General features: G+C 47.9%; 2 protein-coding genes across 3 annotated transcripts in view; both read right to left on the bottom strand.

Moving 5' to 3' along the window:
- Positions 1–357: 357 nt before the first annotated feature.
- LOC112071430 (ankyrin repeat domain-containing protein 12) lies at positions 358–8,432 on the bottom strand. The gene is made up of 6 exons (XM_070439387.1): positions 8,312–8,432; positions 7,750–7,953; positions 7,183–7,325; positions 6,583–6,733; positions 1,447–6,008; positions 358–592 (listed from the first exon to the last, which is right to left on the bottom strand). Exons 1-6 carry the CDS (start codon positions 8,352–8,354, stop codon positions 452–454), a joined length of 5,244 nt encoding a protein of 1,747 aa, XP_070295488.1. The 5' UTR covers positions 8,355–8,432; the 3' UTR covers positions 358–451.
- Positions 8,433–9,868: 1,436 nt separating this feature from the next.
- The window catches only part of LOC139024529 (ankyrin repeat domain-containing protein 12-like), a 36,544-nt gene continuing 20,074 nt past the window's right edge, over positions 9,869–26,338 (bottom strand). The window contains exons 3-5 of one of the 2 annotated variants that reach the window (XM_070439389.1): positions 16,154–16,290; positions 14,332–14,488; positions 9,869–10,127 (exon numbers count right to left, since the gene is read on the bottom strand). In XM_070439389.1, the coding sequence (XP_070295490.1) occupies positions 9,952–10,127; positions 14,332–14,488; positions 16,154–16,231 (411 nt within the window). In that variant the 5' untranslated portion in view covers positions 16,232–16,290 and the 3' untranslated portion in view covers positions 9,869–9,951. The remainder of the gene's footprint in view (positions 10,128–14,331; positions 14,489–16,153; positions 16,291–26,338) is intronic. The other variant, XM_070439388.1, reaches the window with a different exon arrangement.

The following is a 26,338-nucleotide window of genomic DNA, read 5'->3' as shown; positions in this document are numbered from 1 at the left end:
AACAGAGGACAGGGGAGATCACAGAGGCCAGGGGAGATACAACAGAGGACAGGGGAGATACAAAGAGACAGGGGAGATAGCAAGAGAGGACAGTGGAGATACAAGAGAGGACAGTGGAGATACAAGAGAGGACAGTGGAGATACAAGAGAGGACAGTGGAGATACAGGAGACAGTGAGACATCAAGAGCAGAATACAGAGAGGCCAGAGCAGATCAATAAGAGGACAGAGCAGATCAATAGAGGACAAGCAGATACAATAGAGGACACAGGTTGGAGATGCACTCTTGTGTCAATAGCGATTTTCAGTCAAGGAGTACCGAACCCTTTAATGATCAAACTCCAGACTCACAGTTGAATACAGAGTTTGCCGAACGGGTTCCCGTCTAGCAGGTACGATCCAGTAAACGTCATGTATTCGTCGTAATACTGCGGCGCGCTGGGGGATGACGCTCAGCAGCACTTTGCGCTTCTCCTCAATCTTCTTGGCGATGTGCAGGAACTCGTAGTAAGGTTGGCCCTCTCCGTCTGGTACGGCTGAATCTCCTCCAGCTTCAGAGAGTCAACGATGGACGCCAGAGACGGCTGAGGCTTCTCTCTGAGCAAAGACGAGAAGAGACATACAGTAAGATAAAGTAGAGGAGACCTATACGCTATAGGTGGTTAAGGAGAACTATACCGCTAAGGTGGTAGAGGAGACTATACGCTAAGTAGGTAGAGGAGACCTATACGCTAGGTAGGTAGAGGAGACCTATAGGCTAAGGTGTAGGTAGAGGAGACCTATAGCTAGGTAGGTAGAGGTAGTGTGAGACCTATACGCTAAGGTTGTAGAGGAGACCTATACGCTAAGGTAGGTAGAGGAGACCTACGCTAAGGTGGTAGAGGAGACCTACGCTAAGGGTAGGGTAGAGGAGACCTATACGCTAAGGTTGGTAGAGGAGACCTACGCTAAGGTTGGTAGAGGAGGCATACGCTAAGGTTGGTAGAGGAGACCTACGCTAAGGTTGGTAGAGGAGACCTACGCTAAGGTAGGTAGAGGAGACCTACGCTAAGGTAGGTAGAGGAGGCAAGAAACTTTACTGTTCCAAAGATAAGATATTTTGTCCCGAATGTCAACCCTTTCCTAAACCTACCGAACCAGTATCCTCACCTTTCCTAAACCTACCGCTCCAGTATCCTCACCTTTCCTAAACCTACCACTCCAGTATCCTCACCTTTCCTAAACCTACCGCTCCAGTATCCTCACCTTTCCTAAACCTACCACTCCAGTATCCCCTCCTTTTCTAAACCTACCGCTCCAATATCCCCTCCATTCTCTCTCTTCTTCCTTTCCACTTCCTCCCCGTTTCCCTCCTAAACCTCATTCCCTCTCAAACCATACACCCCATCCCTCTATTCCTCCCTCACCTCCAACCTCTCCCCCTCCATTATCATCCAGAGGAACCCACCTGTTGTGTGCTGCCTCCGGCCTGGTTTGAGGTAGACATCCTTGGCATTTTCCTCTTCCTGGGGTGGGTCTGCTGGACGTCCTGGCCATCCTCGATGGTTACGGAGCAGACCTTGGCCTTAGCCCCGGAGGAGTCAGAGTCTCTGTCCCCAGACTGGGGCGAAGAGCTAGCAGAGACCCCACTGCTGCTGTAACTACCACTACTACCACTCTGGTCTGTCTGGGAGCCTTGCTGGAAGTTACTACACTGTCCAGAAGCACCGGACAGTGTCTGTCCTTCTGATCTCTCCTCAGAGGTAGAAGCCACTTCCATTGGCTCTGGGCATGGCTCTGATTTCACCTCAGGGATGGGGACCATATTACTGCCCTCTGATGAAGACCGACAACTAGTCCTTCCTGTTGACATGACCTCAGGACCTCTGCTCTTCTCCAATGTGTTGTCAGATGTATCAGAAGTTTCTTCCGATTTGTGTTCAAGACACGGCCATCGCAACACAGTAGATGGTGTATGCTGGCTAGCATGATCGTTGTTTTCCGGCTGAAGATCGCCGGAATCGACAACGTCACCGGAGAATCTGGATTGCTTACAATCCTGAACGCTTGCGTCAGTGTCCATGTCCTCTTGACATTCATTGGTTCTACCAGCACTCTGCATGGACTCCTCCGTACTAACACCGGGTGGCGTTTCTGTGCTGCTGGTGGAGACTATTGGGGTGTCCATCCATCCTGGTCTAGACGCTCCTAACACACCGTCGAGGCTCTCCACAGCTGCTCTGCTTTCAGCGCTGCTGGCTGCACTCTCAACTGGAGTTTTATCTTTAGGATCAAGAGCCAAAGCTCCACCAATCTCTGTCTTCATCTGCTGTGTGGTCACCGTACCGGTGTTTGGAAGGGTTTCCCATGACTGGCTAGCAGAGAGAGATGAGGTGGTTTCGGTGCTGGAGAACGGAAGTTGACAGGATAGAGAAGATAATGTCACCAGTGGCGTCATGTCCTCAGAGGGCAAGTACTTCGTGCTACATTCAGGCGCCGCAGTGAAGGTCTCCACGGGGACACACTGGACGTCCCGTATTAGGAGAGGATCGGAGGTGGAAGAAAACCCTCTCTGTTCTGGTGTAGCTAGCTGTTGGACACTAGCCTGCTGAAATGTTGAGGAGTCCTTTACAAGAGGATCTCTGGTGTTGGACGCTTGAGGTGGAAGATGGACACTTGGAGCGGTGTTACCTTCACTCTCAGTGTTGAGATCTGCATTTGTTCTTGGAGCGGTGTTACCTTCACTCTCAGTGTTGAGATCGGCATATGTTCTTGCGTTAGGGAGATTTGGAAGCATCTGAGTAGGACCCTTTTGACTCTGGCTCTCCTCCGGATCTGCACAGGTTTCTGAAGGAAGCTGAAAACTTGAAGGCTCTTCATTTGGTTGAGCAGCAGGCACCACGCTGGCCTTTGACAGAGTTTCAAAATGTTTACCTGCCGTCGCAGAGTTTGAGTCCTCGTCCAGAATAGCTATAAGGTAGGGGGAAGTGTGTCGGCTCTGCAGCGGAGTCCTGTTACCTTGCGCTGAGTCTAGAAGACCGTTGTGGTCTTTGTCGTGAACGGCAGGTGATCTAGACTGTGAGAGGAGGGAAGACAGTAGGAAAAGCGGCTGAGAGTCCTGGGAAGCTTCCAGGGTCATATCCGAGTCGTACTCTACGGGTCTCGGCGTCAACACAGTTGCCTGACAGGAGTCCTCAGAACTGGCCATGGAGAACATGGACACGGACCTGGACATGAGACCGGACCGCTCGCTCTCCGGCCTGGGGGACCTGCTCAAGCTGTTCTCAATACCAGCCATCAACTTCCCACTGAGGGAGGCGAGTGTCTTCCCGTCGAGGGACATGGTCCTGGAGCTGGTGCTCTCCTTTATAGGTTTGTCTCGGTCCCGGCCATGAGCGTCGCCAGAGCCTTCGGAGCTTTTAGAGCGAAGCAGTTCTTTGCTCGAACACGGTTCTCCAGAAGACGAGGACGTCGTCTTGGCTTTGCTTTTGAGCTTCCCTGCGTCTGTCGTCGTAGAGGAGGGTCGTTGTTTCATCCTCTCTCTCTCCTTCTGTTTGATCTTTTCTAGATGCTTCCGGTGCCACTGTTCAATCTCCTGGTCCTTCTGACTCAGCATGCGTTCGAAGCTGGTCTGCCTTAGGTCTTCGTTGACCAGACGTTTCTCTTTGGGGCGCTTCTCTTCCCGAGTGGCAGGCGAGGCTTTAGCTTTGGACCTGTTGTCTCGGTCAGTCTCAGTCTCGTTGGATTTGGTCTTACAGGCCTTGCTACCCTCCTTGGAACGGTCCTTGTCGCTCTTGTGACGATCTTTGTCTCGATCTCTGTGCCGGTCAAAGTCTCTGGATTCTCTGTCTCTTCGGTCTCTGTCTTTCTCTGGCGTTTTCGGGACCTCCTCCTTTAGCAGTTTTGCTGGTGTGGTCTTGCCACTTTCAGACACATAGCCTTTCTTCTCCTCCAAGGGGAGCTTCAGGTAAGAGCTGGAGGAAGATGAAGAGCCGTCTTTAGATTTTTCCCTTTTCTTCTTATCGCAGTCTTTGTCTTTCTCTTTAGCACGATCCAATTTACTTTGATCAGTGTATTTCTCTGAAGGTGGTTTTCCTTTGTTATCCCAGCCTATCCTGTCTTTGTCTCTGTACTCCCTCTCCTTCTCGCTCTTCTTATCCGGCTTCTCTTTGCTCTTCTTGTCCTTGCTCTCCTCGTGTTTTTTTGTCGTGGACAAGGCTCTGAGCTTTTCGCTCTCTTTGTGGTTCTTGTCACCAGGGCCCGAATGAGATGAGCCAGACGCCATCCTCTCCTTCTCCCTCCAGCGATCCATGGAATTTTGTGAATTCTCTGATTTTTCCAGGTGCTCCATCTTAACCTTCTTCTCCTTATCGGGATTCTTTTTATCAGTCTTTTCAGTCTCCCGCTCCTTTACAGAAGGCCTCCTGTCAGATTTGTCCCGCTGGTCTTTCTCAGATGCATCCAGTCGATCTAGAGCAGCCGTAGACGTGGTCTCCGTTACCGGTTTATCCTCCAGTTCATCTTTCACGCTTGTAGTGTTATGCTGCGTCTCCTCAGGAAGAGAGGTAGTCCGTCCAGAGCCGAGGCACTCGGTCCTCTCCTCACGCTCACTGGGCTTCCCATCTTTTCCTCCTTTCTCTTTACAGACAGCAGCGGTTTCCTTCCCCACCTTGTCTTTATCCTTCTCTTGCACCTCTCTCAGCCTCGTCTCCTTGCTGCTGCTAGAGGGGTATTTCTCTTCCTTCACAGGAGAGCCGTCCTCCCTCTCGGTCTCGCTCTCAGTTTTCCCTGGAGGCAGAGGTTCGTCATCATTGAAGAAGTTCTCTTTCCAGAACTCCCTGTCGAACTCCTGGTTCCTTTGGCCGTCCTTCCTGCCGCCCTCCTTCTGCCGGTGGCGGTTCCTCTCCCTGTCCGCCTCATACTCCCTGCAGTGGTTGTTCTTCTCCTTGTGTTTTAGTTTATGTTTTTTGACCACTTTGCCATCTTTGTCGGTCTTCCGTAAGGCACCGCCGTCAGAGCTGTTCACACCGTGGGCCACGCTGCGTTCTTTATTATGCGGACTGGAGCCGCCACCCCCAACACTACAGTCCACGGCGACGTCCTTCTGCTGGTGCTTGCTCTTCTCCTTGTGCTTGCAGCCTTTACTACTGGAGCTCTCCGTGCAGAACTCAGACTCTGGGTTGTAGTGGTTGTACTTGACATCATCCGGCGGACAGGGGCCTTCGGCAATCGAGACGCACGTCATCTTGGCGTTCTCCTGTTTGAGCGGGTTGGAGGACGGCTGCTTGTCGGCCAGGCCGTAGTTGAGCTTCGGGGACTTGACGGTGGCGGACAGGTGGAAAAGGTGGACGGACGAGTCGTCCTTGGGACTGAAGGAGATCTTGAACGAGTCCTCGTCCCCACAGAGTCCTCGGCTGTTCTTGTCCATGTGTGTCTCCGACACAGACACGGTGGCTACGGAAAACACCAGAGCTTTGCTGTTCTCCTTCTCGTCCTCTTGGTTCTCCTTGTTCTTGCTCTGGTTCTTGTTCTTTTTCTTGACTTTGCTGTTTTTATCTTTTTGTTCGGAAGTCGTGAGGCTGCCGAGGTTCTCTTTCTTAGTCCTGCTGGCTTCTGACGCCTTGTGTCCCTCAGAGCCGTTGGAGCAGGTCGGAGAGCTCCTTCTCTCTTTTGGCATCTCCATCTCATCACTGGAACTATCCGAGCTGCAGTAGCGAACACGGGACGACGTCTTCGTCTTCTTCGACTTAGAGGACTGGACTGAGCCGCTCCCGTCCCCTTTATTGCTCTGCTTCACCAAATGATTCCTTTCCTTCTCCCTCAGCTCTCTCCGGAGGATGTGTCGATCGTTCAGGGCTTTACTCAAGTCCTCTTCGTCTTTGAACTCGTACTCATCCAGGCCGGACATGGAGGATGAGGCCTTCACGGTGCTCTGCTTTCCGTCAGAGTCCTTTTCCACGTCCGAGTCATCCAGGTTGTCGTCATCAACGTCCACGCTGGAGGGGTTCACCGACGGAGGGCCTTCTGACTCTGTAGGGAGAACATAAGAAAAATAGAGGAATTAAAACCTGAACGATCGACACATCCTCCGTAGAGAGCTGAGGGAGAAGGAAAGGAATCATTTGATTGCCAGTGTTTGTATAGTGTTGAGGAACACAGAATGATTACAACCTTGTTTTTAAATTAAGTTTGATTAAAAAGGAAAATTACCATATGTAAGCAAATATAACAAATGAGAGAACACACACACCTTTATGTTTGAAATCACAAAATATAAACTTTTTAAAAATATGATAAAAACAAACCAAATAATGACAAAGAAACAACTTTTTTTTTAAAGACAAACAACTCTACAGGACACCCTACCTGAGGGGAGGCTATCCTCTACAGGACACCCTACCTGAGGGGAGGCTATCCTCTACAGGACACCCTACCTGAGGGGAGGCTATCCTCTACAGGACACCCTACCTGAGGGGAGGCTATCCTCTACAGGACACCCTACCTGAGGGGAGGCTATCCTCTACAGGACACCCTACCTGAGGGGAGGCTATCCTCTACAGGACACCCTACCTGAGGGGAGGCTATCCTCTACAGKACACCCTACCTGAGGGGAGGCTATCCTCTGGGTCGGAGAGGGGCACCTCTCCCTTTAGGAGGAGCTCCAGCGCCTGAGAATCGGCTACGTCGACAGGCCGTTCCCCTCGCTTGTTGGCCTGGAACGCATTTCCTCCGTGTGTCAGCAGCAGCTTCACAATCTAGACGGAAGAGAATAGGACAAGTGCTTAGTGAACCCGTTATGGTCTTGAATGAACAGATCATTGTGGAAATTCCTGGGTTTAGGATAAGAGCAAGAAATATACATCTGGCCACCCCTCATAGCCTGGTTCCTCTCTAGGTTTCTTCCTAGGTGTTTGGCCTTTCTAGGGAGTTTTTCCTAGCCACCGTGCTTCTACACCTGCATTGTTTGGGGTTTTAGGCTGAGTTTCTGTACAGCACTTTCAGATATCAGCTGATGTAAGAAGGGCTATATAAATACATTTGATTTTGATATATTAAAAAACGACGTGTGTTTGTTTTCTCTAGACCAAGTTGTATCATCATTACTACCGGTCGATTCTGGTTATAGTTGACAGACTGAGTCAGTTAACTTAATCCTGGTTATACAGCGAGCGGGAGAGGGATGAGCAGCGGGCGTAAACCTTACGTCTGTGTGTCCACTGCTGGAGGCATCGTGAAGCGGAGTGTCATCATCCAGACCCTGAGTGTTGACTTCTGCTCCGGCTGCAATCAGGACCTTGGCCACGTCGAAGAAACCAAGGTTACACGCCTCGTGAAGGGGCGTCCAGCCTGACAGAGGATGCATTTTAAAAATTGTAATAACATAATTATCATACTATTTTTTTAAATTTCACCTTTATTTAACGAGGCAAGTCAGTTAAGAACAAATTCTTATTTACAATGACGACCTAGGAACAGTGGGGTTAACTGCCTTGTTCAGGGGCAGAACGACAGATTTTTACCTTGTCAGCTCGGGGGATTCGATCTAGCAACCTTTCGGTTACTAGTCCAACGCTCTAACCACTAGGCTACCCTGCCGCCCCGTACTACACAGTACTTATGAAATACTTGATTGTTTCTATGGGATACATTTAATCAAGTACTACTGGACAACGTAACATTGAGTACGACCTGAATCCTCAACACTTCTGCAAATCTCTGCACTATAAAAGACTCTTATCGTTGTATCAAGGGTGTCCAGGTGTTCCTATACCTGCGAAGTCTTTAATGTTGACGTCAGCCCCGAGGCTGATAAGCTCCTTGACCTGTTTGGCGTCCCCTCGTATGGCGGCCATGTGTAGCGTGGTCTCGCCACGCTCGTTCCTCTTGTTCACCTTGTCCCTCGCCCTGGAGGCCGTGCTGCTAGGGAGCTTCTTCTGCACCGGGTGGGCCTGGGACGGGTGGCTAGGGGTCGAGTCTGAGGAGGAGGAGGGGAGAGAGGAAGAGTCAAAATAGAAGGAGATGATCTAACACTCAACCAAAACAAACTGACACGGAGGTCCATTAGCTTTAAGGCTGTCGTTTAGCATTATGACTCATCCTTATGGTAACTATAGTCCTTATCCACATTCCTAACGGCTGCACTAGCGACCAAGGAGACAGGAGAGAAGGGTAGAGAGAGGGGGGTAAGAGAGCGGGAGAGGGGGGTAAGAGAGCGGGAGAGGGGGGTAAGAGAGCGGAGTAGAGTAGAGGAGAGGGGGAGGGAGAGGGGGTAAGAGCGGGAGAGGGGGGGAGGGGTAAGAGAGCGGAGAAGGGGATAAGTGGTTCTGACTAACCTGGGCTGTGTGCCATGGCGGTCATTTGCATCAGTAAGGCCATCTGCTTGCGTTCAGACAGCGGATATAAAACAGCAATTAACCGGGGCCTTCTTACTCCCCCAGACTCCTTCTTGACCTTCTTCTTCCGCCCATCTTTATCTACAGAGTCAGGACAGGCAACAGGGTTAGACTTAGAAACTAGACACATATCTCCAACCACCAACGGTGTGAATCCCAAAATTGCACACTATTCCCGATATAGTGCACCTGAGCCCTATGGAGCCTGGCCAAAAGTAGCGCCCTATATAGGGGGACAGGGTGCCATTTGGGACACAACCAAGATCATCAACAACAACATCATCAACAACAACAAAGGGTGATGCAACAGGTGCGCAATGGTCTCCCCCCCCCAAACCTCATCTTTCGCACCCAATCTCTCCATCACGCGCAAAAAAAAACTGTTAGCAAGTAGGGGGAACAAATAAAATCATTCTTTGTAAAAATCGGCAAAGTGCTTAGCTTCTTGGTATCCCCTCTTCATCTCTAATAATACGATCACGTCAACAACATACAGACCTGTATGACGTGAGCTAGCTAGCAAGCCAGAGAGAGCAGGCAGGGAGGACAGGGAGATGCCGGATGAAGCCAGAGAGAGCAGGCAGGCAGGGAGGAGATGCCGGATGAAGCCAGAGAGAGCAGGCAGGCAGGGAGGAGATGCCGGATGAAGCCAGAGAGAACAGGCAGACAGGGAGGAGATGCCGGATGAAGCCAGAGAGAACAGGCAGACAGGGAGGAGATGCCGGATGAAGCCAGAGAGAACAGGCAGCCAGGGAGGAGATGCCGGATGAAGCCAGAGAGAACAGGCAGACAGGGAGGAGATGCCGGATGAAGCCAGAGAGAACAGGCAGACAGGAGGAGATGCCGGATGAAGCCAGAGAGAGCAGGCAGACAGGGAGGAGATGCAGGATGAAGCCAGAGAGAGCAGGCAGACAGGGAGGAGATGCAGGATGAAGCCAGAGAGAAACAGGCAGGGAGGAGATGCAGGATGAAGCCAGAGAGAACAGACAGGGAGGAGATGCAGGATGAAGCCAGAGAGAACAGGCAGGGAGGAGATGCAGGATGATGCCAGAGAGAACAGCAGGGAGGAGATGCAGGATGATGCCAGAGAGAACAGGCAGAGGGAGGAGATGCAGGATGAAGCCAGAGAGAACAGGCAGGGAGGAGATGCAGTGATGCCAGAGAGAACAGGCAGGGAGGAGATGCAGGATGATGCCAGAGAGAACAGGCAGGCAGGGAGGAGATGCAGGATGATGCCAGGAGAACAGGCAGGGAGGAGATGCAGGATGATGCCAAGAGAACAGGCAGACAGGAGGAGATGCAGGATGATGCAGAGAGAACAGGCAGGGAGGAGATGCAGGATGATGCCAGAGAGAGCAGGCAGACAGGAGGAGATGCAGGATGATGCCAGAGAGAGCAGGCAGGGAGGAGAGGGCACATGCTCATGTGTGTTTACAGTGTAGCACAGCAGCATGTGCCTGTAGAACTGACGTGATAAAACTTGGATGTGACCGAGTTGCAGGACCGGGCTGATCCAGGACAAGACACACAACACACGTGCATGTGTGTGTGTGTGTTTACCGCACAGCAGATGGTGTGGCCTACATGCTGCTGAAGTCACTAAGACAAGACACCCTACATACACACAACACCATGTCTAGAGGACCCAGGCCGGCGCTGCAGAGACAGTTACCTGCTGAGAACATCCTGCAGGGAGTCACTAACCTCCCCTCAGACTCTCCCCACGACTCAGTGGACTGGTCTGGGACTGACTCATCTACTGGGCAGAGCAGATACACGGGAGGGGGGGGGGGGGGGGGGGGGTGGAGGAGGAAAAGGGAGGAGAGTAGAGGAGCAGGAAGGGAAAGAGAAGAAAGGAGGGGGGGGGGGAGAGGGAGGGAAGAGGGAGGGAAAGGAAAGCAGGCAGAAAGCACAGCACAGCATTAAAGCACGCCGATCTTTCTCGCAAAAACGCTCCTTCACACGAAACACACAAACAGTGATGAGAAGGGCTGCGGCGGCCATGACGTGCTGTAGTCGGTTATTGTTTGTCCACTCTGATATGGATCATACATATTTTTATAAAGTATAAACCATCACAATAAATCAATTAATTTATTTAGGTCAGGTCTAAAAGAACATTATGATACGAAGAAAACGTTTTTCAAAGAACAGAATATGAGTCGGAATGTGCTGAGTACCAGGCCATTAGGACCGCGGCGGTCGTTAGTGCTGAGTACCAGGCCATTAGCACCGGCGGTCGTTAGTGCTGAGTACCAGGCCATTAGGACCCGGCGGTCGTTAGTGCTGAGTACCAGGCCATTAGCACGGCGGTCGTTAGTGCTGAGTACCAGCCATTAGGACCGGCGGTCGTTAGTGCTGAGTACCAGGCCATTAGCACCCGGCGGTCGTTAGTGCTGAGTACAGGCCATTAGGACCCGGCGGTCGTTAGTGCTGAGTACCAGGCCATTAGCACCCGCGGTCGTTAGTGCTGAGTACCAGGCCATTAGGCCGGCGGTCGTTAGTGCTGAGTACCAGGCCATTAGGACCCGACGGCTGTTAGCGATCGTCTATTAAGCACTCCGGACTAACAACCGTCGGGTGCTAATGGCCTGGTACTCACCCTCTCGTCTCTTATGCTCTCTGGACTGAGTACCAGGCATTAGGACCGACGGCTGTTAGCCATCGTCTATTTAAGCACTCCGGACTAACGACCGCCGGGTCCTAATGGCCTGGTACTCACCTCTCGTCTCTTATGCTCTCTGAACTGAGTCCCAGGCCATTAGGACCCGACGGCTGTTAGCCATGGTCTATTTAAGCACTCCGGACTAACGACCGCCGGGTCCTAATGGCTGGTACTCACTCTCGTCTCTTTGCTCTCTGGACTGCGTACCAGGACATTAGGACGCAATGTTCATTAGTCCAGAGTGCATAAGAGGAGAGATTACTGTGACTCAAAAGGTATATGGATTTTACTGCGGTCATGACTCAGGACTACCGGTGTGGCGGTAATACGGCACAGCAACAGCCCACTACGTGGGACAGTGGAATCCAGGGTGGTGTGGGCTGTTGCTTCTCTTTATCCAAAAACACCACAACTAGCATAGCAGCCTGTTCAACTCAAACGCTCCCATGTTAGCTAGAGGTAGCCCAGCGGTTAAGAGTAGGGACGGGGCAGCAGGTAGCCCAGCGGTTAAGCGTAAGGGACGGGGCAGCAGGTAGCCAGCGGTTAAGAGTAGGGACGGGGCAGCATGTAGCCAGCGGTTAAGAGTAGGGACGGGGCAGCAGGTAGCCTAGCGGTTAAGAGTAGGGACGGGGCAGCAGGTAGCCTAGCGGTTAAGAGTAGGGACGGGGCAGCAGGTAGCCCAGCGGTTAAGAGTAGGGATGGGGCAGCAGGTAGCCCAGCGGTTAAGAGTAGGGACGGGGCAGCAGGTAGCCCAGCGGTTAAGAGCGATGGGCCAGTAACTAAACTATTTGGTAGAATGTGGCTGGCCGAACAGGCAAGTGACGTTTCTTTGCTTTGACTAGTCCGTTTGTACATGTGCATTGGCTGGGCACAACAAAAAGAACCCAAGCCAAGCATCACACAGTTCTTCTCCCTACAGTGGCTGAATTAATAAGGTGACGCGGGGCATCATATTGTGTTATCTTTCTGCCATGTTTGAGAAGTCAAAAGCCCCATCGGATGAGTTATTTGTATAGCTGTAACCATCTTGATTTCCTTGCATTTTTCCCCCCTCTCCATTACGGTTCTTCCTTCAGACAAACATCCGTAAAAAACGGTGTTCATTTGCACAATGTCTCTCGTTCAAAATTCGCTTGTAAAAATGTCCAAACTCACACAAAAAAAAATGACATTCGGTAGCTCCTACAGTCCCGTGAAATAGTATTTTCCCCTTTTCTCAACTTTTGCATATTTTTGATACTGAATGTTAATCAGATAAAGCGAACCTGAGTGAACAAATAACAATTACAATACTTATTTCATAAACAAAAAATTATGTAACACCAAATGCCCCTGTGTGAAAAAAGTAAGTGCCCCCTTTTACACTCAATGACTGGTTGTACCACCTTTAGCTGTAATGACTCCCACCAAACACGTCCTGTAGTCGTTGATCAGTCTCACACATCGCCGTGGAGGGGAATTTTGGCCCACTCTTCCATGCAGAACTGCTTTAACTCAGCAACATTTGTGGGTTTTAAAGCATGAACTGGTCGTTTCAAGTCCTGCCACAACATCTCAGTTGGGATTAGGTCTGGATTTTGACTAGGCCGTTCCAAAAAAAAACTTCACATTTGTTGCTTTTTAACCATTTATCATGTAGACACCTGATTGTGAAATTTTWGAAAATTCTCGCTGCGCTTCAGCTCACAGACGTACGGCCTCTGACATGTACACCGTTGACTATAACCTATGCACTTGAATGGCAAAATGGGAGGCTTTCATTGAGCTCATTTTGAGATCAAAGCAAGAGTTGCATGTAGCCAAGTGTGCACATCTTGTTCATATCCTTTGCTAGTTAGTGTTGTATTTTGAGACAGGCTTGAATAAGCTAAGTAGCCAATAGGCAGAAAGTAGCATAATTTGTCTGATTCCCTGTAATAACGGTATGGGAACAATACTGCGTTTTATAAAGTGGTTACCTGCATCAAACACAACCTTTTCAGTCCCCTCCTTGTCTAAAGGACAAGTGGATAAACAGGTTAATGTCAAGCCCTGCATGTGTTTTTTCTCTCTCTCGAAAGTCTCATGGAATGTAGGTCTACATTGAACACCCACACATTGGCTGCTGCTGTACATTAATGATAGAACAGCTATTTCCATGTTAAAATGTGATGGGCTGCATTTTCTCCATTGTTTTTAAATGGTAGGCCACACTGGACGTCCTACATTATGATCAAATAGCCACAGTAGGCTACTTGGCCACTGTTAAAACTGTAACTTAAAGGGGGTACAGCCTCAGTGTTCACAGTAAAACTGTAACTTAAAGCGGGTACAGCCTCAGTGTTCACAGTAAAACTGTAACTTAAAGCGGGTACAGCCTCAGTGTTCACAGTAAAACGTGCACTGGAAGAAGTTGAGTAGATTTTTACAAGATGTTCCAGTTTGCGCGCAGTAGACCTGAAATTTGATCAGTGTCGGGATTTTTTTTTAGAAGGAACACCTGCGCCGAATTTAACCCGATCTAACATCTCTCCCAACATGACAGAGCTTGAGAGGATCTGCAGAGGAGAATGGGAGAAACTCCCCAAATACAAGTGTGCCAAGCTTGTAGCGTCATACCCAAGAAGACTCGAGGCTGTAATCGCTGCCAAAGGTGTTTCAACAAAATACTGAGTAAAGGGTCTGAATACTGATGTAAAATGTGATATGTTTTTTTTGTCATTATGGGGTATTGTGATGTCATTATGGGGTATTGTGATGTCATTATGGGGTATTGTGATGTCATTATGGGGTATTGTGATGTCATTAAGGGGTATTGTGATGTCATTAAGGGGTATTGTGTGTAGATAGATGAGTGAACAAAACTATTTAATCCATTTTAGAACAAGTCTGTAACGTAACAAAATGTGGAAATAGTGAAGGAGTCTGAACACTTTCCAAATGAACTGTAGTATAACATGTATATACTACCTGTACATAGGATAACATGTGTATATACTACCTGTACATAGGATAACATGTGTATATACTACCTGTACACAGGATAACATGTATATACGATAACCTGTGTGGGAATGTGGTATATGGCCAATATACCACGACTAAGGGCTGTAACCACGTTGCGTCATGCATAAGAACAGCCCCTAGCCGTGGTATACTGGCCATATACCACACCCCTCTGGCCTTAACGTTTAATTATATATACACTATTCATGAAAACGGCACAATGGGATATTTATGGAAAATAATAACGATATCCCATCGTCTTCTCACACACAGTTACGTAGCAACCAGGTGAGTAGCTCGTGGGTCGTACCTGTGTCCGAGTGTCTCTCCTCGTTGCAAGGGGGGCTCATGGCGAAGGACAGTTTGCGTTTCATGGAAGACTTGGGTGGTTTTCCTTCCTTAACCCCCAACAACTTACTCCGGTCCAGCTTCAGAGTCTTGGTGAACGGGGAAATCTTATCTTTGTTCTGGAGAAAAGGAAAAAGAAACAATTAAGAGTTAAGGCCAATAAAAAAAATTTGACTTATTGTAATGTTAACTTTTAAATGATTTACACGTGTCCTATCCAGAACCTACGCCCATTCAGAAAAGGAGAAGTGCCTAGGGTGGTAGAGGCCAGGGGGGGGAAGTGGAAAGGGACAAGGGGAAAAGTACCTAAGGAACAAGGGCACTTCATACATGAACACCTGAGTCAATACACGTTAGAATCACCTTTGGCAGCGATTACAGTTGTGAATCTTTCTGGGCAAGTCTCGAATAGGTTTTCCACACCTGGATTGTGCAACATTTGCCCATTGTTCTTTAAAACTTACTTCAAATCTCTGTCAAATTGGTTGTTGATCATTGCTAGACAACCATTTTTTCAGGTCTTGCCGTAGATTTTCAAGCCGATTTAAGTCAAAACTGTAACTTGGCCAGTCAGGAACATTCACCGTCTTCTTGGTATGTAACTCCAGTGTAGATATGGCCTTGCGTTTTAGGTTATTGTCCTGCTAAAAGTTGAATTCATCATCTCAGGATGACCCAGGTTTTCCTCTAGGATTTTTCCTGTGCTTAGCTCCATTCCGTTTCTTTTTTATCATGAAAAACTCCACAGTACTTTGCAATAAGGCACTAAAGTACTACTGCAAAAAAAATGTGGCAAAGCAAATCGCACTTTTTGTCCTGAATACAAAGTGTTATGTTCGGGGCAAACCCAATACAACAGTACCACTCTCCATATTTTCAAGCGTAGAGGTGGCGGCATCATGTTATGGGTATGCTTGTAATCGTTAAGGACTGGGGAGTTTTTCAGGATGAAAAAGAAACGGCGCTAAGCACAGGCAAAATCCCTAGAGGAAAATCTGGGTCAGTCTGATTAATTCACATTTCAGCAGGACAATATTTTTTATTCTGTACAGGCTTCCTTCTTAACACTGTCAATTAGGTTAGTATTGTGGAGTAACTATAATGTTGTTGATCCATACTCATTGTTCTCCAATCACAACCATTAAACTCTGTAGCTGTTTTAAAGTCACCATTGGCCTCATGATGAAATCCCTGAGCGGTTTCCTTCCTCTCCGGCAACTGAGTCAGGAAGGACGCCTGTATCTTTGTAGTGACTGGGTGTATTGATACACCATCCAAAGTGTAATTTATAACTTCACCCAGGCTCAAAGGGATATTCAATGTCTGCTTTTTAAATGTTTTACCCATCTACCAATCTGTGCACTTCTTTGCGAGGCATTGGAAAACCTCCCTGGACTTTGTGGTTGAATCTGTGTTTGAAATTCACTGCTCGACTGAGGGACCTTACAGATAGTTGTATGTGTGGGGTACAGAGATGAGGAAGTCATTCAAACATCGTGTTAAAGACTATTATTGTTAAGAATATTTGTACTCCTGAACTTATTTTGGCCATAACAAAGGGGTTGAATACTAATTGACTCAAGACATTTCAGCTTTTAAATTTGTATTAATTAGTAAAAATTTAGAGAGACATAATTCTACTTTGACATTATGGGGCATTGTGTTTTAGGCCATTGACTTTTCTCTCTCAATTTAATCCATTTTAAATTCAGGCTGTAACACAACAAAATGTGGGAAAAGTCGATGGGTTTATAAATAGTCTATAAAGGAAATGTATAGCATACCTTCTTCGCGACCATGGCTCCATCTCGGTCTGTCCCAGGTTTGGCCATGGTGCATTGTGCTGGTGGTGCGGCCGCCATCTTGGCCGCCCTCCCTCCCACCGCGTGACTAGCTACGGCCCAGCACAGTCATCATGGACCTACAAAAACAACGGTAAGGATGTCAATAATACTAGACAGTGTTTTCCGTACGTACAGAGTGGCGAGACAAATAGAAAAAAGTAGCCAGCCAAGGAGTTTCTGGAACGAGCTATAGTTGTGGCCTCTGGTACATTCTGATCCAAAATACACATCAACATTATTCAATTCGACTTCACCTCCCAGATCGGTAAAAATCAGTTGTCATATTTACAATTCAAAATGACTGGGAAAAATATGAATTCAAGTTTGTCGCTTCGTAAACAGACTAACAGTGACGGTCCTTTCCCAACAACGCAAAGAGAAAAATATAACAGGAGAAATAACACAGAAGAACAATAACTTTGCTATCTATATACACACACACACATAAGTACTGAGTGGATGAGCACCAGGAAATGGAGGTAGACATGTACTAGGGCTGTCTCCGGCAACAACAAAAAAAATCTTGGTCACCCGAGATCAGTCTGTTCTTTCCCCCATATAGACACTCTGTGTTAATAAAATCAACATACATATATATATATATATATATATATATATATATATATACACATATATATATATATGCTACTGTGCTTGTCTGATGCTTTAAGCACACCGTGATTAAATAATTATGACACACAAATGACACAAGAGGGAGCCAGAGATCAATATAGCCTAACCAGAAGAGAAAAACCTCTTCCTGACTCCTTCTCCTCCAGCTGCTGCTGGCCTTCAGAGATTCTGCCTTTAAACCCCTGAAGTTGCCGGTAAACTGGCTTCACCAGGGATCGGAAACCTTCTCCATTCTTACCATATCTACCCATCTGCGTGCCAGTTATGATTTTCACATGCACATTTTTCTTGGAACACCCAGAATATGCTAAAATCTCAGGTTATAAAATGTACATAGAAAAATTTAGAAATAATTTATGATCTACAGCAATCTTACAAAACATAAATACTTAGGATGGTTAATAAGTGACAAACAAATAAAATATAATTCATTCCATTACTTCACAATATGAAAGCAGATCTAATCAAATGGAAGAATATTCCCATAAATCTTACAGGTAGAATAAACCTCTTCATGGCTGCGAAAGTTATTTTTTTATTCTCGATAATTAATTAAATATCTCTTAATTAATTAAACCAATTACCCCACCGAAGACATTATTAAAAAGTCAAAATAAAACTGATTGAATAAAGTCAACGGTGGTTTTAAGCTTCCAGATGATCAACTTCCTCACCCAAGACTTTTATTTGCGACAAAACATTAAGAACACTTTCCTAATATGGAAAGCGTTCCATAGGGATGCCGGCCCATGTTGACTCTAATGCTTCCTACAGTTGCGTCAAGTTAGCTGGATGTCCTTTTGGGTGGTGGACCATTCTTGATGCACACAGGAAACTGAAAACCCAGCAGTGTCGCAGTTCTTGACAAACTTCTGCGCCTGGCACCTACTACCGTACGCTGTTCAAAAAAGGCACTTAAATCTTTTGTCTTGCCCATTCACCCTCTGAATGGGACACATACACAATCCAATCCACATACACAATCCCTAGTCTCAAAGCTTAAAAATCCTTCTTTAACATCTACACTGATTGAAGTGGATTTAAGTGACATTAATATGTGATCATAGTTTTCACCTGCACACTAACTACACTGCTCAAAAAAATAAAGGGAACACAATGTAACTCCAAGTCAATCACACTTCTGTGAAATCAAACTGTCCACTTAGGAAGCAACACTGATTGACAATACATTTCACATGCTGTTGTGCAAATGGAATAGACAAAAGGTGGAAATTATAGGCAATTAGCAAGACACCCCCAATAAAGGAATGGTTCTGCAGGTGGTGACCACAGACCACTTCTCAGTTCCTATGCTTCCTGGCTGATGTTTTGGTCACTTTTGAATGCTGGCGGTGCTTTCACTCTAGTGGTAGCATGAGACGGAGTCTACAACCCACACAAGTGGCTCAGGTAGTGCAGCTCATCCAGGATGGCACATCAATGTGAGCTGTGGCAAGAAGGTTTGCTGTGTCTGTCAGCGTAGTGTCCAGAGCATGGAGGCGCTACCAGGAGACAGGCCAGTACATCAGGAGACGTGGAGGAGGCCGTAGGAGGGCAACAACCCAGCAGCAGGACCGCTACRTCCGCCTTTGTGCAAGGAGGAGCACTGCCAGAGCCCTGCAAAATGACCTCCAGCAGGCCACATGTGCATGTGTCAGCATATGGTCTCACAAGGGGTCTGAGGATCTCATCTCGGTACCTAATGGCAGTCAGGCTACCTCTGGCGAGCACATGGAGGGCTGTGCGGCCCCCCCAAAGAAATGCCACCCCACACCATGACTGACCCACCGCCAAACCGGTCATGCTGGAGGATGTTGCAGGCAGCAGAACGTTCTCCACGGCATCTCCAGACTCTGTCACGTCTGTCACGTGCTCATGTGCTCAGTGTGAACCTGCTTTCATCTGTGAAGAGCACAGGGCGCCAGTGGCGAATTTGCCAATCTTGGTGTTCTCTGGCAAATGCCAAACGTCCTGCACGGTGTTGGGCTGTAAGCACAACCCCCAGCTGTGGATGTCGGGCCCTCATACCACCCTCATGGAGTCTGTTTCTGACCGTTTGAGCAGACACATGCACATTTTTGGCCTGCTGGAGGCCTGCCAGACCCCACGCAGATTGTATAAAAAGTGTGGGTGCACAAAGTCAGGCGACCACGAATAGACAAACAGGTATGATTAATGAATGAAGCAGGTGTTAAACTGGGGCTTCTCTAAACAGATGTCAGCTACTCCATCGCTCCATGGCTACTCCATCATTGACACTAAACAAATCAGTAGGCCTACAGTAAAGCAATATCTTTAACACTACCACATAAGTATCATGACATTAGCTTTCATACTCTTCAATCTGTTTTCTTTTGTCATGTGTGGCCCAGCAGAATGAGGCTCTCTCTCCACAACCTATCGTTCCTGCAATGAGGATTCTACATCTTCAACAGAATGAGGCTCTGTCAACATCTTGATTGATCGTTTATCATCATTTATCTGCAGATCGCGGCCAAAGTAGACTAACCAGTATGCAAATTAACCAATGCGATTCCGCTCACCTAAAAGATGTGTTCAAAAGAGCAGTCCATTTGCGAACAACCCATCACTAGGCTACACTGACGAGTAGGGTTGGGCAGTATCCAGAGTTTCTATATCATACTGAGGCATATGGTATTATCCAATGTGTACACAAGGTGCAATAGTATTTTTTATATAAAAAAAAAGAAAAATCGCAAAACAATTTAGGCAACGGGGATTTTGATCCAGGAGGGGATTGAATGTCTCTGTTGAAACAATGAAGCTTGATCTGGACACCTAGCCACTTAGCTAGCAGGTTAGCAAACCACATGCATAGCTGACACCTAGCCACTTAGCTAGCAGGTTAGCAAACCACATGCATAGCTGACACCTAGCCACTTAGCTAGCAGGTTAGCAAACCGCATGCATAGCTGACATCTAGCCACTTAGCTAGCAGGTTAGCAAACCGCATGCATAGCTTGACATCTAGCCACTTAGCTAGCAGGTTAGCAAACCAATGCATAGCTGACACTAGCCACTTAGCTAGCAGGTTAGCAAACCAATGCATAGCTGACATCTAGCCACTTAGCTAGCAGGTTAGCAAACCGCATGCATAGCTGACATCTAGCCACTTAGCTAGCAGGTTAGCAAACCGCATGCATAGCTGACATCTAGCCACTTAGCTAGCAGGTTAGCAACCACATGCATAGCTGACACCTAGCCACTTAGCTAGCAGGTTAGCAAACCCATGCATAGCTGACATCTAGCCACTTAGCTAGCAGGTTAGCAAACCCATGCATAGCTGACATCTAGCCACTTAGCTAGCAGGTTAGCAACCCATGCATAGCTGACATCTAGCCACTTAGCTAGCAGGTTAGCAAACCGCATGCATAGCTGACACCTAGCCACTTAGCTAGCAGGTTAGCAAACCGCATGCATAGCTGACCCTAGCCACTTAGCTAGCAGGTTAGCAAACCGCATGATAGCCTGACATCTAGCCATTAGCTAGCAGGTTAGCAACCCACATGCATAGCGACATCTAGCCACTTAGCTAGCAGGTTAGCAAACCACATGCATAGCTGACACCTAGCACTTAGCTAGCAGGTTAGCAAACCGCATGCATAGCTGACATCTAGCCACTTAGCTAGCAGGTTAGCAAACCACATGCATAGCGACATCTAGCCACTTAGCTAGCAGGTTAGCAACGCATGCATAGCTGACACTAGCCACTTAGCTAGCAGGTTAGCAAACCGCATGCATAGCTGACACCTAGCCACTTAGCTAGCAGGTTAGCAAACCGCATGCATAGCTGACATCTAGCCACTTAGCTAGAGGTTAGAAACCACATGCATAGCTGACATCTAGCCACTTAGCTAGCAGGTTAGCAACCGATGCATAGCTGACATCTAGCACTTAGCTAGCAGGTTAGCAAACCGCATGCATAGCTGACATCTAGCACTTAGCTAGCAGGTTAGCAAACACATGCATGCTGACATCTAGCACTTAGCTAGCAGGTTAGCAAACACATGCATAGCTGACATCTAGCCACTTAGCTAGCAGGTTAGCAAACCACATGCATAGCTGACACCTAGCCACTTAGCTAGCAGGTTAGCAAACGCAGCATGCATAGCTGACATCTAGCCACTTAGCTAGCAGGTTAGCAAACCGCATGCATAGCTGACACTAGCCACTTAGCTAGCAGGTTAGCAAACCACATGCATAGCTGACATCTAGCCACTTAGCTAGCAGGTTAGCAAACCATGCAATAGCTGACATCTAGCCACTTAGTAGCAGGTTAGCAAACCACATGCATAGCTGACATCTAGCCACTTAGCTAGCAGGTTAGCAACCACATGCATAGCTGACATCTAGCACTTAGCTAGCAGGTTAGCAAACCATGCATAGCTGACATCTAGCCACTTAGCTAGCAGGTTAGCAAACCAATGCATAGCTGACATCTAGCCACTTAGCTAGCAGGTTAGCAAACACATGCATAGCTGACATCTAGCCACTTAGCTAGCAGGTTAGCAACACATGCATAGCTGACACCTAGCCACTTAGCTAGCAGGTTAGCAAACCATGCATAGCTGACATCTAGCCACTTAGCTAGCAGGTTAGCAAACCGCATGCATAGCTGACACCTAGCCACTTAGCTAGCAGGTTAGCAACACATGCATAGCTGACATCTAGCCACTTAGCTAGCAGGTTAGCAAACCACATGCATAGCTGACATCTAGCCACTTAGCTAGCAGGTTAGCAAACCGCATGCATAGCTGACATCTAGCAGGTTAGCAAACCGCATGCATAGCTGAATATAGTTTGACATCTTATATTTTTTACAGTTTGAACGGTGGTGTAACGTTTGGGGTCACTTAGAAATGTCCTTTTGAAAGAAAAGCACAATCGGTCCATTAAAATAACATCAAATTGATCAGAAATACAGTGTAGACATGGTTAACGTTGTAAATGACTATTGTAGCTGGAAACGGCAGATTCTTCATGGAATATCTACATAGGTGTACAGAGGTCCATTATCAGCAACCATCACTCTTGTGTTCCAATGGCACGTTGTGTTAGCTAATCCAAGTTGATCATTTTAAAAGGCTAATTGATCATTAGAAAACCCTTTTGCAAAAGAAGCAATAAAAGAAGCAATAAAACTGTCCTTTAGACTAGTTGAATATCTGGAGCATCAGCATTTGTGGGTTACAGGCTCAAAATGGCCTGAAACGCATCAGTCTAGTCTTGTTCTGAGAAACGAAGGCTATTCCATGCGAGAAATTGCCAATTAACTGAAGATCTCGTACAACGCTGTGTACTACTCCCTTCACAGAACTGCGCAAACTGGCTCTAACCAGAATAGAAAGAGGAGTGGGAGGCCCCGGTGCACAACTGAGTAAGAGGACAAGTACATTATAGTGTCTAGTTTGAGAAACAGATGCCTCACCAGTCCTCAACTGGCAGATTCATTAAAAATAGTACCCGCAAAACACCAGTCTCAACGTCAACAGTGAAGAGGCGACTCCGGGATGCTGGCCTTCTAGGCAGAGTTCCTAGAAGGAACGCAGACCGGACCGACGCGCAGACCGGACCGGCGCGCAGACCGGACCGACGCGCAGACCGGACCGACGCGCAGACCGGACCGACACGCAGAGAGAGAGAGACAGAGAGAGAAAAGCGCACACTATACTTGAACACGTGGCCAGTAATCCACACATGTAGCGGCAGCACCAGGGAGGAGAGAAGTTAGGTCACAAATGCCGCCCTCTTTCCTTTACAGAGCTCTATGGACCCCTGGTCTAAAGTAGTGCACTGGATATAGAACAAGTTGTCATTTGGGACGCAAGGCAGGGATCAAAACAGCAGACCGGAGGCCATGCCAGACAGGATCAAAAACAGGAACAGCCGAGGGCGGATGCCAGAACAGCGGCATCAAAACAGACATGGTCAGAGGCGGATGCCCAGGAGGGATCACAACATACGGACCTAGTCGGTGTTAAAGGTGTGGTGAGTAGAGGCGTAGTGCCAGACAGTGAATGGCAAACAGCACAGCTCTTTGAAAGGGCGCTGAGTAGTCCAGACAGGATCAAACAACACCGAGCACTGCCAGACAGTGATCAATAATCAGAACACGGCTCTGAGGGCAGATGCAGACAGGTTCAAAACAACAGCCTGTGAGGGTACATGGCCGGAATCGACGGGATCACAAACAGATGCAGGCCCGAGGCGAGCCAGCGAGGATCAAAACAGACAGGCCGAGGGCGATGCCAGACAGGGATCAAAACAGACAGGCCGAGGGCGATGCCATATGTAGATCTGGCCCTGATCACCACAACTACATATTCATGCTGAAACAGGAAAGGGCCTTCCTCAAACTGTTGCCACAAAATTGGAATCACAGAACCATCTAGAAATGTTATTGTATGCTGTAGCGTTAAGATTTCCCTTCACTGGAACTAAGGGGCCTAGCCCGAACCATGAAAAACAGCCCCAGACCATTATTCCTCCTCCATCAAACTTTACAGTTGGCACTATGCATTGGGGCAGGTAGCGTTCTCCTGGCACCTGCCAAATCCAGATTTGTCCACCGGACTGCCAGATGGTGAAAATGGAATCATCACTCCAGAGAACCTGTGTTCACTGTTCCAGAATCCAATAGCGGCGAGCTTTACACCACCCCAGCCGACGCTTGGCATTACGCATGGTGATCTTAGGCTCGTGCGCGGCTGCTCGACCATGGAAACCCGTTTAATGAAGCTCCTGAAGAACAGTACTTGTGCTGTAGTTGCTTCCAGAGGCAGTTTGGAACTCAGTGGTGAGTGTTGCAACCGAGGACATACCATTCTTACACGCTTCAGCACTCGGCGGTCCCGTTCTGTGAGCTTGTGTGGACTACACCTTCGCGGCTGAGCCGCTGCTAAACATTTCCACTTCACAGTAACAGCACTTACAGTTGACCGGGGCAGCTCTAGCAGGGCAGAAAATTTACAAACTGACTTGTTGGAAAGGTGGCATCCTATGACGGTGCCACGTTGAAAGTCACTGAGCTCTTCAGTAAGGCCATTCTACTTGTTTGTCTATGGAGATTGCATGGCGGTGTGCTCGATTTTATACACTTGTCAGCAATGAGTGTGGCTGAAATAACCGAATCCACTAATTTGAAGGGTTGTCCACATACTTTTGTTTGTTTGTGTGTGTTTGTTTGTGTGCACACACACACACCTCAACATAATTATCTCTCTGAGAACTACGGACAGTTCCTGTAACTTCATGGTATAGTTTCTACTCTGACATACACTGTCAACTTGGGGACCTTGTGTACAGAGGCGTGTTTCGAAATCATGTCCAAACAATAGAATTGGCAACAGGTGGACTACAATCAATGAGTCAATGAGTCCGACACAAAGGATATATTGTTTTTTCAAGACAAGGCCCAAATCCCTGTCATCAGCGTGAAGAAAAGACTGAGGAAAAGGGGAGGGGGGGGTAAACCACCACTTCCCTCCGTATTATTGGCCAACGTGCAGACAACGGAAAACAAACAGGACGATCTACGATTAAGACTATCCTACCAACGGGTCTTTAAAATCTGTAATATCTAATGTTTCACCGAGACGTGGCTGGGCGACGACGCGGATAAAATAGAGCTGGCTTCTCTGTGCATCGGAAGAACTAAGACGAACACAAAGATRGTTTCAAAGATTTTAAACTGAGGATTTGTGTCACTGGCCTATACACAATAACCCTTAACGTCAAAGTAGAATTAGGTTCAGATTTTTACCTTGTCAGCTTGGGGATTCGATCTAGCAACCTTTCAGTTACTGGCCCAACGCTCTAACCAGTAGGCTACCTGCCACCCCCCTGTGGCAGGGCTTGAGAAATATTATGGACTACAAAAGGGAAACTCAACCATGAGCTGCCCAGTGACTAGAGCTTACCAAACGAGCTAAATGCCTTACACGCTCGCTTCGAGGCAAGCAACACTGAAGCATGCATGAGAGCACCAACTATTCCGGATGACTGTATGATGACGTTCTCCGTAGCCGATGTGAACAAGACCTTAAAAACAGGTCAACATTCACAAAGCCACAGGSCCGGACGGATAACCAGGACGTGTACTCTGAGCATGCGCTGACCAACTGGCAAGTGTGTTCAATGACATTTTCAACCTGTCCGAGTCTAATACCTACATGTTACAAACAGACCACCATAGTCCCTGTGCCCAAGAACACTAAGGTAACCTGCCTAACGGATTACCGCCCCGTAGCACTCACGTCAGTAACGATGAAGTGCTTTGAAAGGCTGGTCATGGCTCACATCAACACCATCATGCCAGAAACCCTACACCCACTACATACCGCCACAACAGATCCACAGACCAAAGCAATCGCACTCCACACTGCTCTTTCCCACCTGGACAAAAGGAACACCTGTGTGAGAATGCTGTTCATTGACTACAGCCCATAGTTCCCATAAAGCTCATCATTAAGCTAAGTACCCTGGGAGTAAACACATCCTTCTGGATCCTGGACTTCCTGACAGGCCGCCCCCAGGTGGCAAGAGTAGGCAACAACACATCTGCCACGCTGATCCTCAACACTGGGGCCCCTCAGGGGTGCATGCTTAGTCCCCTCATGTACTTCCTGTGCACCCACGACTGCATGGCCAGGCACGACTCCAACACCATCATTAAGTTTGCTGACGACACAAGTGGTAGGCCTGGTCACCGACAACGATGAGACAGCCTATAGGGAGGAGGTCAGAGACCTGGCCGTGTGGTGCCAGGACAACAACCTCTCCCGCAACGTGATCAAGACAAAGGAGCTGATCGTGAACTACAGGAACAGGCCCCKATTAACATCGGCGGGGCTGTAGTGGAGCGGGTCGAGAGTTTCAAGTTCCTTGGTGTCCACATCACCAACAAACTATCATAGTTCAATCAGTCGTTAAGAGGGCACAATACCTTTTCCCCCTCAGGAGAAAAAGTTATACAGCTGCACCATTGAGAGCATCCTGACCTGTTGCATCACCGCCTGGTATGGCAACTGCTCGGCATCTGACCGTAAGGCGCTATATAGAGGGTAGTACGTATGGCCCAGTACATCACTGGGGCCAAGCTTCCTGCCATCCAGGATCTATATACCAGGCGGTCAGAGGAAGGCCCAAAAAAATTGTCAGAGACTCCAGTCACCCAAGTCATAGACTGTTTTCTCTGCTCCACACGGCAAGCGGTACCGGAGCGCCAAGTCCAGGTCCAAAAGGCTCCTTAACAGCTTCTACCCCCAAGCCACAAGACTGCTGAACAATTAATAAAATGGCCACCGGACTATTTACATTGACCCCCCCCCTCCATTTATTTTGTACAGTGCTGCTACTCTGTGTATTATCTATGCATAGTCACTTCACCACTACCTACATGTACATATGACCTCAACTAACCTTCACCCCTGCACATTAACTCGGTATCACCCCTGTATATACCTCCGGTAA

Source organism: Salvelinus sp. IW2-2015, unplaced genomic scaffold (assembly GCF_002910315.2).
Source record: "Salvelinus sp. IW2-2015 unplaced genomic scaffold, ASM291031v2 Un_scaffold1613, whole genome shotgun sequence".
In the NCBI taxonomy this organism is placed as follows: Eukaryota; Metazoa; Chordata; class Actinopteri; order Salmoniformes; family Salmonidae; genus Salvelinus; species Salvelinus sp. IW2-2015.
Note: the sequence above shows the minus strand (reverse complement) of the source record. Positions and strands in the feature narration are given on the sequence as shown.

Coding starts and splice junctions, on each gene's coding strand:
- LOC112071430 (XM_070439387.1), bottom strand. CDS start 8,354: ATGGCCTTACTGATGCAAATGACCGCCATGGCACACAGCCCAG. Junction 7,954..8,311: donor CGCCATGGCACACAGCCCAG/GTTAGTCAGAAC, acceptor CCTCCTCCTCAG/ACTCGACCCCTAGCCACCCG. Junction 593..1,446: donor CCGGAGGCAGCACACAACAG/GTGGGTTCCTCT, acceptor TTGCTCAGAGAG/AAGCCTCAGCCGTCTCTGGC.